This window comes from Oryzias latipes, chromosome 5 (genome assembly GCF_002234675.1).
Source record: "Oryzias latipes chromosome 5, ASM223467v1".
NCBI classification, from domain to species: Eukaryota; Metazoa; Chordata; class Actinopteri; order Beloniformes; family Adrianichthyidae; genus Oryzias; species Oryzias latipes.
In genome coordinates this window covers 11518812-11533481 of record NC_019863.2, presented here as the reverse complement: position 1 = coordinate 11533481, position 14670 = coordinate 11518812, and the positions used below count along the sequence as shown (strand labels likewise).

Here is a 14670-nt window from a genome sequence, read left to right as displayed (position 1 = left end):
TGTTCTTCTTCAGTGTTCCTGTTACTATACTGGAATAGGAAGTCTGGTTCGCATCTGCCCCAAATCCTCCAAAAACAATGTGTGCTGCAGGAAGAAAATTCATTTTTTTCTCACCTCTCGTGTTGTTTGGCAATTCCAATTACTTTGAGTCAAAGCAATATTTGAGGCTTAGCTTTGAAGTCAAATCCTGTTTGAAGAAAACACAGAAATGGCTCTATAAGTTTCTGTTATTTTCCTCTAAAACTAGTGTTTTTTTTCTCTTTCAGACATCAATGACTGTTTCAAAAACCATCAAATAACACTCAGAGGGTCTTTCTTAGATAATGAAATAAGAAAGTTGGCAGTCATTCATCTTTAGAATTTGGAATTTAAGTAATTTTAGCAATCGAGTAAAAGTGGAAGTTATTAGCAACTTTTGCACAGTGGATAAGAATGACAGAAAAACAGGGGACAGTACTTTAAAAACCACTTTTATGGGGAGAAACCAGGCTGAGGGATCAGTTCCCCAATTAACTACCAGGGTAAATACATGAGAAGGCCAGATGCTTGCAACCTGTTCCTATAGACTAAAGTTTAATCGGCCAAAACAAACTGAGATGGTCACACTTAAAATGTATGACATGAGGCCGGCCAGTAGAACCACTTCGCTGATTTTCCATTACTGATGACAAAGCTGATATTCAGAGTCTTCAGTACATATCAAGCCATCATTTCAGGCTCACTGGGTATGGTGATCTGAGTCCACAGTTACACCCACAAAGTCTGGAATCGTTTGGCTGCTCTTTCCCATCTGTGTACGTCTGAAATTCTCTGTGGCTTTTTTTGTTGTTTAGGGTAAAGACGAGGAAGAACAGAAGTCCATGTCTCTGTTGGAGAGCCAACACCACCACCTACTGCACTGTTTGGAGAAAACCACAGTGAGTGCATTCAACAGTATGCCCCACATTTTTGACGTCTTTACTGAAACATAAAAATCTGTTCATGTTATTATAACTAAATCCTCATTTATGTTCTCTTAAATGGATCAGTTTTTCCGGCCATGTTTCTGAAATGTTCCTTATAGCTGAACACCTGGGTCTGAAACAGAGAAGTCAGGGGAGTTGTGCGGCTGTCAGACGTACATCACAGTGACAGCTCTGTTTTCTCCCACGGTGGATCTGTGCGTCAGGGCTACAGCAGAGAAATGATGGCACAAACACTCTGCTTACAGTTTTTATGTCAAGTTCTTATTTCAGTTTGTAAGAAAAATAGCTCACAGCTGCACTGAGTCAAAAGTATTCTTTTTTGTGTGACAGATAAAATGTCAAACTAGGTGTTTCTAAAGGTAGTAGTGGTTATCAGGTGCGAAATTGAATAAGTGTATTTTTTAGCTGAGATAAACTTGGGACCTTTCCAAGCTGTAGAACATTATTAAATGAGGGAAATTATTGTATTTATAGTAGATTTATTTTTATGTTTTATAACAAGTTTCCTTAAATTTTGTTCCTTCATCAACATCTGACTGACTCAGCTTTAGGTTATGAAAAAGTATCTAAATGGAGGCCTAAAGTAGTCCAGTTTGCTTTTCTCAACAGATAATTGAATAACTAGGGGTAATCTTTAGTTTGAATATAAGATAAAACAGACACACTTGCTGTTGCTAAGCTGTTTTTCTTCTACAATGACTTTTTTTCCAGGCTCACGAATTTGTGGACGAGCAAATGTATGAGCAAAACTTTTTAGAAATGGCGCTGCAGACTTTTCCATCACACAGCCCCTCCACGGCCAGCCATGACAGTCCCGCAGTGACCTGCTGCAGCCGGAAGGAGAGGCGAAACACCCCCCTTCCCAGTGCCGACCTGCCTCCTCCCCACCCCAGCTCAGCCCACCAGAGCACACTACAGGAGCTGAGCACCATACGCATACACTGTGGTGACCCACTGTTGCACAGCACCAGGTAAGACTCAACAATCATAGGATAATACAACACTTTATAGAATTTGAATGTATTTTTTGACAATCAAATACTGTATTAAATATTATATTAATATTAAATATTAAAACTCAGAAATGAGTTTTTACTTCAAACCTGTCTTATAAATAAAGTTTTGTGCAGTAAAAGTAGAAGGCAACATTAGTTTAACGTTTAAACTAAAAAAAACTATTAATCTTGTAAAAGGGGCAGAAATGATAAGTCCTCTTCTTTCTGTTTTCCTTTTACTGTCAAAAAAACAAGTTTGACTGTTATTTTGTCTTGGCAATGATAAAAATAAAAATAAATAAAAAACTTTTAACAACATGAATCGAATTCTTACAACAGTTTAACAAATTCAATGTAACAATAACAATACAAATAAAATAAATAAAATAAAATAAAATAAAAGATTCAGCAAATTAGGTTTTAATTTTTTTAGACATCTTTCAAAAGTTACATTTAAACTTCTGTTAATATTAAGAGTATTTGTTTAGTGTTTTCAATCAGGTTTATATGTCTACACTGCTATCAAATTGTCAAGTAAAGAATTGAAATTAATTGAGGTTAACGTTGAACACATTTGTAATGCTGTAATGGCCACTAGAGGGCAGTGTTGTTCTGTTCTGCCCAGTCATGCGACTGCTCAACATAAAACAGCAGGTTTAGTCATTATCATGGCTCAAATGCAATGTAAAGCCTGATTTTCTACATTTACTTAAGTCAAAGTTTTCCACTGAAAACTCTTCAATGTACTAAATAGTTGCCTTATGGGAAATGTAATGAAATTGCTATTTTTTAATCACTCAAATTCTTTGACATAAACAGTATAAATATAAAGCAATAAAACGACAGTGTTGTTCTACTCAATTGTAAAATCAAAAACGATAGCCTTGTACCGACAGGCAGGAGCTGTTACAGTCAGAGAATTTCATAGATCCAAACTCTGAACTATCACAGGTCTGCAGGTGAGTCCATACCTGTGTGTTCTTTAGAAAAGTGGAGTGGAGCAGTTTCAGACCGTTTCCTGCCTTTGGAACAAAGATGGTCTATTTTAAAAGAGTATTTACTCCCCTGAATGAGTAAATACAATTTAACTTAGTTTTAATCTTTATTGTGGTAAAGTGAACAGATCTAAATCACAGAAGAAAAAAAACATCCCAACGTGGTGACAGACATACAAAATCTACCCAGCAACAGCAGAAAATCTAAATTTAATTGAGTTTAACAATGTAGATCTTTATATATATATTTACTCAATTAAAAGGTAAAGTTCACACTTATGGAAATACAAAAGATATTACAATTACAAAAAAAAAACTGCTCAATTACAGTAACGTAGCGTGACTTTTGTTACTGCTTATTTGCGTCGTCCTGCATGACTGAAATTAATCTCTGGGTTTTCATCATCACCTAAAATCTTATTATAAGAAAGTATTAAAAACAGTTGCATAAATATGTGAATAAAAACAATAAAAACATAAAACACAATTAAAACTTGAATGTAAAAGGAGAACAATATCTTATATGACCAAACACTGCAAAAAGGAGTTTGGAGTCGATTTTTAAAAATAAACAGAGAAGATGCTTGTCTCATGTTTAGAGGCAAAGCGCTCCAAAGCTTCAGACCAGAGTTGGAGGTGAACACCAGGGATTAGGAAAAACTGAGTTAATCCACTCTTAAGCAACTTGTTGCAGCCTTCAGGCCCGTACACACCAGGACGAATATTCGCCAGGCGTTATTCGCCAGCGTTTTTCGCCACGTCTTTTGGGTTCACACCCAGGCGATTTTCGCTGACGATGAGCCGAGCGAACATGCAATTTCATTCCCTGACATTAGATGGCGCTTAATGAAAACAGAAATACTCCTGTACACAAGGTGGCGCTGCGCAACTTTAGGCTTCTTAAAGTCGCTTTTCACTCAGAAGAAGAGAGTAAGTATTTACGCGCTTGTCAGAATCATACAAAGAAAACATGAATATTTCAAGCACCAGTTGCTCCAACTGGTGCTTGGTTCGGGGATATTTTAGAATGTCCGTCATTATTTCTTCGCGGCAGTGTAGACGCTACTTGGCGTCTATCTTCTTCGCTGGTATGTGTGCTCAGCAAGTCAGTTTTGTGTTTGAGCGCCCCCAAGTTATGTTTTACTGTAACTTCAGAAGCTCCAGACACGTGTGCAAAAGCGACATTCTCATTGGTCGAATAGATTTCGACGCGACGCGTTGAAAAAAAAAAGAACCCGAGGCGTTTTTTTTTTTTTGACGCTTTGACGCGTGGCGTTTTTTCGCGTCGGTGTGCACACTCACATTGGTGCCCTTTGTTTAGTCACGAGGCGTTAAACGTCGGCGAAAATCGCCGGCGAAATTCGTCCCGGTGTGAACGGGCCTTTCCTCTGCCAAACCTGCTTCATCTGCTTGCTTTCTTGTTCTGTTTTTCTCAAAGTCGCTCAAATCTTAACATGAAACCCGATGACAGCTGCAGAATCAACAGCAAAAGCGGTCGCATCACCACAGCTATCATCAGCCTCCCAACACCTCCAGCTTTACCCTCAGACGGTGACGGCCTCCACAGGCCGCCGAAGCGAAGGTCGCACCCTCCCACAGGTCACCCAGTGGCCCCCAGCATTCAGACCACAGCGAGCTCAGCCGGAATCAACATAGTTAAAGTGTCGGCTCTGTGACTCCCAGCCTCAGGCCATAGGTCACCTCAAAGGGAGGGAAAAGGTAGAGGTAACGTCATCCTAAAGGATCCTCTGTTTCCCCTCCAACTGGGAAGTTAAGGGAACTCCCAACTGATGGATGCATCCACAGTTGTTAATTTCCATTAGAAATGATTGGAAATAATCCGTAACTGAATCAAGCACTTGTCCTGAATCTATGTACTGTAGAGATGCAGAGAGATTTGCTGCATTTCTAAGAGTTTCTTAAAGAGGTTCAGATGTTTTGCAACAACTCTGGAAACAAAAAAAACAAAAAAATGCCCCACATGCTGATAATGTTTCTGAAAACTGACTTTAGAGTGAACTTTACATCAAAAAAAGACAATGGACTGCAAATGTTCAGAAAGAAAAAGATGTTGATTGTATTTATTGGAACTTGATTGGTATTGTGTTTTGTGTTGTCTTAAGTATTTCGAAATGACACTATGAGACTAAAAAAAGAAGAAAATCTTATTTTTTCAGAATTATCTGGGGGGAAAAAACATTTACCCAATGCTGCTATCATCATCCATAAAATGTGATCCATACATCAGAGATTGACATGACTGCCGCTGTCTTGTGAAAGACTCAAATCAACCTGGGTTTTAGTTTTAGTTTAGTTAGAAGCAGATTTTATTTCAGAGGGACTCCATGCTAACGTAATGCAGCAAATATAAGCTGCATGTTATTTTGAATGCTTGTCTGAAACAGCATTTGAAAGAAAATAACCCACAAAATTGATTAAATTCTTTATCTCATATTAGTTTTATCAAAAAATATTTCAACAATAAATTAAATTTTATATAGAATGTTGTCTTATTTTGTTATTTTTAGATAAAGCATGTGTTTAACATGTTTAAAATGTAAATTATAGGTGTTCATTTCCATTAGAAATGATTGGAAATAATCAAATGAACAAAGAAAATGGTGTACATTAAATAAAAAGATATTTAATGTTGCACATAATTTTTACTAAATTATACATTTTAACAACTATGATTGTTCACGAGTTCCAAACATTACGTTTTTTTAGATAGCGTTTTAGTGAGATCCAAGTCCAAGTCATAGATTTAAGTGTTTTGTCTCTTGTATACTAACAATTTGAAAATAGGCTTTTGTCTGACTAAACTGCATCGTATGCACCAATAGCTGAAAACATTAAATTGCTAGAAAACCCAAAGATTTTCTTTTTTGAATTCCACTGAATTGGCACGACATCTACTTCACATGAACTCCCAGCAAATTAGTGCAAAAAATTCCCCTATGGTGTTAAAGATCTACTCCAATGGTTATCATGTTTTTGGTGTTTTGTGGCATTTTTCTCATCATGGACGACATATAAAAAGAAAAGTCATCTGAATATGTCTTTAATCAAATCAAGACCCAAAAAAAATAGCAGTTGAAAAACACTTGTAGGTGACGTAGGTGCTATGGTCGGCGGGCCACAAGCGTCTCTGCTCCATTCTGATGCATTCACTTGTAGACGACTAGATCCTTATCGCCTTCATTTTCCTTGTCCTAGCTTGCATCTGGCTAAAAAACTGGATAGCTTCGATATTGCTCGACATTTTTGTTGAACCAGTAATGTTCGGTTGGGGTGTGAAGGGCTGTAAGCTAGCGGGAGAGAGTGTAAACAAATGGATGAGTGAAAATAAAGCGAGGCTTACTCCGCACCATGAGAGGCGAAATTTCTGTTGTACTACTGCCGCTCTGCAGAAACTACATCTTTGTTTTTTTGCATAACAACAGCATAATAACTAAAAGACCACTGGGAACACTTTTAAAAGAGATCAAAAGATGATTGGAGTGGGGACTAAAACAGATATGCTGCAAAAATGCAACATTACACACTATGACAAGTTTCTAATGTCTGTCCCCAATCAGTCACAAGGTAGTTTCATAGTTCAACAAACTGTCACACAGTTGGTACCTAAACACAGAAATGGTGAAACGTGTTCTCTATTACATGTTTTTTTGGTGTTTTAGAAGCTGCTGGAAGACAAACTCTCTGTGAACCAAACCAATGGTGCCACCTCTCTATCTGAGGTGAAACAAGTGCTGGGAAAAAGCCAGAGGAGCCAAACACAATGAGCCCTCAAGAAAAGACCAGCAAGTCTGTGTGCGAGTCTGCTGTGGGGACCGTCAGAGGAAACAGCAGCAGTATAACAAGCACAACCTTTTAAGCCAATTTAAGTCCACATGTGAAAAAAATGAGATACTTTAAACCAACATTGTTGGTTTGATGCTAACATACAAGACACTCACACATGCATACCTCAGATTTAAAAAAATTCACACACTGAATGAAAAGGTATTTATGGTAGCACATAGTGTGTGTGTGTGTGTGTGTGTGTGTGTCATTATCTCCTTTTTGTTTGTTATCGGTGAAGGCTGAAGAAGTTGAAGACAGTTAATTATCAAAGAAACATTCTCCATTCTTTTTAATGTGTAAGAGCAGAAAAAAAATAATATTTTTTTGTATCCACACCGCCATATTTAAAAGCTATTGCCAGCTTTAGGCCATGAGTGTTGGAGTATTGATATTTCAAAACGGTTTATGTTTATGTTCCTGAACCAAAGGTAAATTCAGATTTTGACATAAAAGTCTGATTAAGTTTGTTGTTTGGGTTAGATTTACACTATTTCAATCTAGACTTATGAGCAACAGACATACATTCATATGCATTTTAAATTCTGTCCTAAAACTAGCTGTGTTTACAGCAGAACTTTGACTTGTAAATCTACAACAGTCAACAGAAAGAAATGGCTCAACACAACAAAAACTTGCACATTTTAATCTGATTTAAATATAAAAGAGGGATCTTCAGAGAGCTATGCCCAAAGGAAAGTCTGTGAGTCTAAACGGCTCCTGAACTTAGTTATTTATGATGTGAGGTCTTGTTTTCTTATTTATCTGATCTAAAAATATGTATTCTCTTTATTGTATGACTCATTAATCATCAGACCTGTTTTATGTCATTGTTTTGTTAAATAAAATTGAACGGTAAAGCTAACGTAAAATCTAAGGTTATTTTAAATTCAAACTTTCACTTTTCACTTTTATTTTCACACACAGAGCAATTATTCTGTCTTCATTTGCAGTTAAAGTTCAGGTAACTGAGAAGACAAATGTTTGCATTCAGGATTTTTTTTGTTTACTAAAACAAAACAAAAAAAGAACAGAGAGGTATGGAAATGATTCATCCAATCTTTTGGGAGTCTTCACTTTCTTTTTTGTGATTGATCTTTTTCTTTCATTGTCATCTTCAGATTCACAGCTTTGCCTAAAGTTAAAAATAACTTTGATTTTTTTTTTGTGTGACAGCTGATCAAATTACTTTTGACAAAAACGATTGTTTGATATAAGAACACCACAGAAACATCTACTTTACTGCCTTTTTGGAGAATTTTCAGACGTCGGGTTGTTTGTCATTTGATGCCTGAGATCTTTGACGTGAATGGAAAGCGTCCATCATGAGATTTTCCCAGTGATGCTCACAAGATGGCAGCAGAGATGCAGCCGCTGGAACATGCAAGTTTGACTCAAACCGAACCCTTTATGACCAGACTTTGCTGCACACTGATGCTCAGCTGAACTCTTGTTTGGACTGGTTTGTGACTATCTGCCAAATGTGCTCTGGTTGTTTGTGCCAAATGAACCTTGTGTTAATTAGCTGTTTTTATTTGCTTTGTTTGCCCAAATGGAAGCTGTTAAAATGAATGTCATGTATTTTTTAAGACATGAAGCAACACTGTTTTGGTGTACTGTTGTATTTTGTGTTGGATCTCTGTACTTTGTCGTGTTTTAAATCAGAGGTTGGGGGTATGGTGCCAGCTTATAAATTTGCTTTGCAATCCTTCACGACAACAGCAGAGTTATTGTGCGGCTTTGCACAGCGTTACAAACCCAATGGATTTTATTTTTCTGGACAGTGATGCTGTTGCTTAGAATTCTGAGAATGAATCTATCACATAGTTTAGGATTTCAGTCTCACTGAAACAGAATCTAAATAATTTTTGGAAAATTTTCACAACTATTCTAAAGACTTTTGTCCCACTAAAGTGACTAATGTACAATGGCAGGATGATAGAATTGATTTCCAAAGCTTTGTGCTTTTTTAAAGTCTTGGAACTGTTGTTTTGTGTTGTTTCCTATCTTTTTACTTTTTGAACTGAGCTTTTTCTGTCTGTTTGCTGAGTATAAAAAGATTCTGTCCGTTTGTTTGTTATTTCAACTATCAAACGTCAGATTAAAATCTGCCACAACTATCAAGGCTCTTTGCATTTCTGTCTTTCCTAATTTATAAATGAGACAATTGTAGTAGTTGGGTCAGAAAAACAGTAAAATTAAGAACAAAGTGAGTGAAGTCAAAAAAAACTAAGCTGAAGTGTCAAGAAAATATCAAATGAATAGGATCTCCATAGTTATATTTAAATGGGGGAGGACAAAAAAGGGGTGTTAGTCAATCACAGATTTCTTTTTTTTTAATTGTCCCATTTAACCCTTGTGCTATCTTAGATGATCCCACCCTTACATTGACGTGTTATTCCTACCATGACAAAGGTGGATAAAGGTGGTAGGATTTCATGTAATCCATGGACACCAGTGAAGATCACAAATCATTGAAGAAAAAAAGGTTCTGCGCACTGTCTAGTGGGTCTAGATGACCCAACTCCCAATGTTAAAGTGCCTAGGATAGCACAAGGGATACAAAGATGAGTGAAGTCTGTAATGTTCATCATGAATACTCTTCAACTGTAAAAGACAAAAAAGATTGTGTTTGTACCGTGAGACACAGAATGTAAAAAAAAAAGAAACACTTTTGTATGGTTTTATTATAAAACAAGTATTTAGCTCCTAGAAACAAGTAAGAATTGTGTCCCCCACAGACCTGTTAGTTCTTTTTTAAGAAGCTCTTCTATCTTCCACTAGTTTTGATGTCTCTCACTCGTCCTTGTCCCGTCTCCAGCGGGTGCAGAAGGCTGCTACACGTTTGTTAACTGGAACATGGAAGAGAGAGCGCATTACGCCAGTTCGGGCTTCTCTATATTGGCTGCCTGTCCATTTTAGAGTTCATTTTAAAATTCTATTACCGGTAGTTGTTTTTAAATCTTTAAGTGGTTTGGCTCCACCTTACCTCTCTGAGCTGCTACAGCTGCATTCCCCTTCCTCGCTTAGATCAGCTGACCAGCTGCTCCTGGATGTGCCAAGGACACGGTGGAAACTCAGAGGGAATCGGGCATTTGCCGTTACTGGCCCCAGCTTGTGGAATGCACTGCCTGTGCAGGTTAGGCAGGCCCGTTCATTGAATGATTTTAAATCCAAGTTGAAAACTCACTTTTCTCCCTGGCTTATAACGTATTACTTTTGTATGGTGTTTATTGTAGATTCTTGTCTTGTTTTATTTTTCATTGTTAAGCACTTTGGTCAGCCTCTGCTGGTTTAAAAGCACTTTATAAATAATGTTGACTTGACTTGACTAGTTACCTGTATTACAGTCACCTGTTTGAACTGGTTATTGTCATTGTTTGGGTTTCTTTGTATTGGTTTTTGCTTTCCATCTTGTTTCTGTCATGTTTGAGTTCTGTTTCCTGTTTTATTTTGAAAGGTTTACTGTTATGTCATGGTTTTGAGTTTTCCTTCCCTAGTCCCAATCTCTCCTGATCGTGTTCACCTGTGTCTTGTCAGTGCTGTTTTTATTTAAGTCTTGTCTCTGCCTTCTTCTTGTGCTGGTCCATTAACGTCTCTTCCCTGACCGTCTTCTGCCATGTTTTCACGTTTTACCACAGTGAGTTTTGTCTAGGTTTCCCTGCTCTGCAGCGCTTTTTGTTTGAGAATAAACCCCTTGCCCTGGAACCGTATGCCTCCCGTCTCTGCATTTTGGGTCCTTCACGCTCCCCAGCCCTCCCTACCTGACAGTTATCTGTATAAAAGACACCTGTCCACACCCTTAAACAATAAGATTACAGCTTCCCTACGAAGACCAAAGAGCTGTGGAAGGACACCATGGACAAGATTATTCACCTGAACAGGACTGGGATTAACTAGTCTACAACGAGCAAGCAGCTGGGAAACCGGTCAATGCCCAGCAACAGCCCCAAAACATCACAGCTCTGGAGAAGATCTGCGTGAGAGAATGGACCAAAATAGCAGCTATAGTGGAAAACCAACAGGAGACCTTTGACCTTTTTGATGTGTTAAACCAGGTGTTTTGCTGTCAGTCATATAAGTATTTTGGAAAAAGTATTTTTGCGTCTCAAAAACTATTATTAGTGGGTTTCTGGGTGGCATCATTGCACAGATGGACTGTGACTCTGACTCTGCTTTTTGTGGAAGGGATATGACTCAACACATCTGATCAAAGTAAATCTCTTTGCTTTTGCAACAGTTCTCATGGGAAATATGAAAACATATATTGTGAGTTCTTGTTTAAAAAAAAAAATGCACAACAAATGTCACTAAAAGAGTTTGTTTACCAAAAACCTGTTGTCTAGTTAGTAACATTTCATATGATAAAATATAAAGCATGGGCATTTTTGTGATAAAATCTTGTCAGTTATATTTTATGCTATCAACACATAAATCCCAGTCATGAATGTTTTTGTTGTAATTATTATTACAGGTTTGTAAATGTCACAATTCATTTCCAACTGAAATAGTTGCAGATATGGTTTCAGAAAAGAGGAACATGGTAAAGTTTTTAAATAAAAAAAATTGATCAGCAAATCAATTTATTACTGTAAAACAAAAAATGTGCTGTGTGCAACTTTTTGCTTTACAAAAACACTGGTTCTGTGGTGAGACACTCAAACCTTTAGGTGGCAGTGCAGCATCTCTGAATTATCAACTGCATACATGTTACCGGTCACAATTATAGACACTAAAACCCAAAACAATTTATTTATGCAACAATCAATGGTACCATCTGTCACTAAATGTACAGTGATCCTATAACCATTTTAGAGTCCTTTATATTTAAATGCAGGGTTGCATTGTTTACAAATTGTAATATTTTGCATTTTATTATGTCCGATTAGTTTATTTGTGCCACAACAGATTTCACTTTATGTTTTAAATGCTGAAAAACAGACCTTAATGAGCCTCCTCTGTTTGTGTAGAAGTGTCTGATGTTCCTAGTTCACAGTTTATGCAAGAAATGCATCACAATGTTTCATAACAATAGGATTGTTACACTGTGTCTTGTTTTTGCTGAATCTTTAAAATAATGAGTAAGAACTTCATTGTTGTCACCAAAAGGCATGAAGTGTCAAAGAAAAAAATGCTTGCTCATGAAATCCTATTGACACTAATGCATACATTATGAACTTTCAGCATGCTCGCCCAGCTTTATGCTGAATTTCCCCTTCCGCTCTCACTGATTGGCATTGCGTGGCATGGCTGAGTCCAGACGTTGCATTTATTGTAATTCTGTGGGCTGAACATGAATCAACAGCCTGCTTTCTAAAACCAGTCGAGAAATGTTCATTATTGAATTGTGTGTATTGTGTGACAATCCTAAGCAAGTGTTCGACGTGTTATTCTGCCTGTGATATGAATGAGCTCACAACAAACTCAGATGACCTGTGACATGCCTCAAAAGCTCAAGTTTAATCTCCTCCATTCAGTTTGATGGCAGCCTGGATGTGTTACAACCAAAACACAGACAACGGTGTGGCACGGTAACCATGAAAATACAGTCAAAACAAAGTGCAGGTTTGGTTTTAAAGCAGGGATTATGGTGTTTTGTCTCTTTTTAAGTCACTTGTCGATCCAACAAAAAAATAACTTAAATCCAACAAGTCATAGCTGTTGAGTCACGTTAGGATTATATAGAAAAGAGTCCTCAGACAGTTGTTGGTGCTGCTTTGCGACCTTTTGTCTCAGTGCTGAGTGATCTGATGAAATCTGCCCTTATTCACAGCAGATGCTGACAGCTGACAGGAAGCAGCTGCAGGTTAGAATCCCAACTGGGATTTTGATTAGATCCACATCTAATTTTTTCACTTGTAAAAATCCATCAAATGGAATCTCAGATGAACTGGCTTAAGTGATTTGCTTGTTACAGTGAGAAAAGACTTTCGAAATAACTGCCTGGAAACGCTTATTGTTACGAGTCGGCACTTTTTCTTATAATGTAGGGAGTAGCTTCCTTTTTAACGTTATCACCTTATAGTTGAATTTGTTTTTAAAAATATTGTTATGTTTTCAAAGCACTGAATAAATCAAAAGATTTGCTTTATCTTATTGGACCTGAGAATTCTCCTTCAGTCATAATGACAACTACATTTTAAAAAAAAATAGTCAAAGGTAAAAAATAAAAAAGCACTGGAGAATGCTGAGGAATTCTGCTGCAAAAAAATACATAAACCACAAAAACTAGTCGAAGTGTTTCAAAAAGATATACTGTGTTTTTTTTTTAAAGAAATGGAATTTGCTCAATTAAAAATATGCTATCCTTTGTTGCTTTTTCCACTGCTGAGCTTGGAAAGTTTCTCTGAGGATTAGTGTTCAAAGTAAGAATGGGTGAAGTGGTTTGGATTTCCTCCTTTATCTGGAAAAGTATCTGCCACTTCATGCAGCTTTGCTGTAATTCAAGGACTGTGTGCTTAAAGGGTGCGGTGCTGTCCAGCTGTTCGGTGTTACCCGAGTTCATCAACTTTTTTATATTCTCTTCCATACCGTTTGTTCCCTTTCAGGGTCACGGGGCTGCCAGAGCCTATCCCGGCCACTCTTTGGCGAAGGCAGAGGACACCCTGGACAGGTCGCCAGTCTGTCGCAGGGCCATAAACACACACCCACGCACACTCACATTTACACTGATGGACAATTTAAGTGACTAATGAACCTATATGATGCATGTTTATGGACGGTGGGAGGAAGCCGGAGTCACCGGAGAAAACCCATGCATGCACGAGGAGAACATGCTAACTCCACACAGAAAGGTCCCCCACTGGTGTTCTGTTTCACGTCCCCCAACGGGGACTTGAACCGGGGGCCTTCTTGCTGTCAGGCAAGAGCGCCAACCACTTTTTCAAAATTTATAAAACTTGCATCTTTTGAGCCCCTCTCCCACCCCAATTTACCGTCTTACATAAATGCTGCAAAAAACAGAGGAAACCTATGGGCTATTTGGTAGATTCATGCTCCCAGAGATATTTTTTGCACCACAGTGAAATAACAAGCTCAGAAGCTCGCCTATGAACAAAAAGTGTTCTAACACAGATCCAATTAAAAAAAACGTTTTTGCAGACTTTTACTGTTTTACATAAATAAATGTAATTCCAAGGATGACACTATCAAGAAAAAAGTATTCAAATGTAAAAAAGTGTCTAACCGTGAAGTCATAATTTATTGTCATATTTTTTAATTGTGTTTGTCAGGTTCACCAGCATTACTTATAAAACAACAAAAAGCAGGTCAGGGGTCACAAGGCTACTGACCCTCAGCCAAAGATCTCCCTGATCTGAAAAAACTTCCAAAAACTGATAGGAGCTGACATATATATATACTTTTAGACCACAAGGTCTGATCAGGGGAGGTGCTATAAATAAAACATAAAGCACAGCCACCAAAAGCAGAACCTCTGACATTCCTTGTGCACTGGGGAAACATAAAGTAAGACATTCTGCACATTTCATGTTAAGGAGGAAGAAACAGCTTTTGCATTAACAGTATGGAAGACGGAATTGTTCCTTCCTTTTTGCCAACATGAGTTCAGATTCAAGTAAGAGGAAAAACAAGCTCTGGAGCAGGTGCTTCCCTCTTCCACGCAAACTGGCAGGAAACTGTCCCGGTGGGTTCTTTCATTACCCTCCTGGAAATATCTTGCGCTGTCAGAAGAGGAGGCTAAGATTGTATGTTGTTGGTTTCTGCAGCTCTATTAACGGTCTAGACACAATTGTATTTTATTTTGTAATGAATCAGTTCAGTTTTTGTTTTTCCCTCTCAGGACTGTTCTGGGAATCTAAATTCACTTCAGTCCTGAACCGAATAAAACCCAGGCGGCCACAAGAGGCTCGC

At 37.8% G+C, this 14670-nt stretch overlaps 1 protein-coding gene across 2 annotated transcripts in view; it reads left to right on the top strand.

The window, feature by feature from the left end:
- LOC101167781 (potassium voltage-gated channel subfamily D member 3) overlaps positions 1–5390 on the top strand; it is a 120837-nt gene extending 115447 nt beyond the window's left edge. For both annotated transcript variants that reach the window (XM_020703200.2, XM_004068703.4), the window contains 3 exons: positions 834–917; positions 1677–1936; positions 4394–5390. In XM_020703200.2, the coding sequence (XP_020558859.1) occupies positions 834–917; positions 1677–1936; positions 4394–4631 (582 nt within the window). In that variant the 3' untranslated portion in view covers positions 4632–5390. The remainder of the gene's footprint in view (positions 1–833; positions 918–1676; positions 1937–4393) is intronic.
- Positions 5391–14670: the final 9280 nt, after the last annotated feature.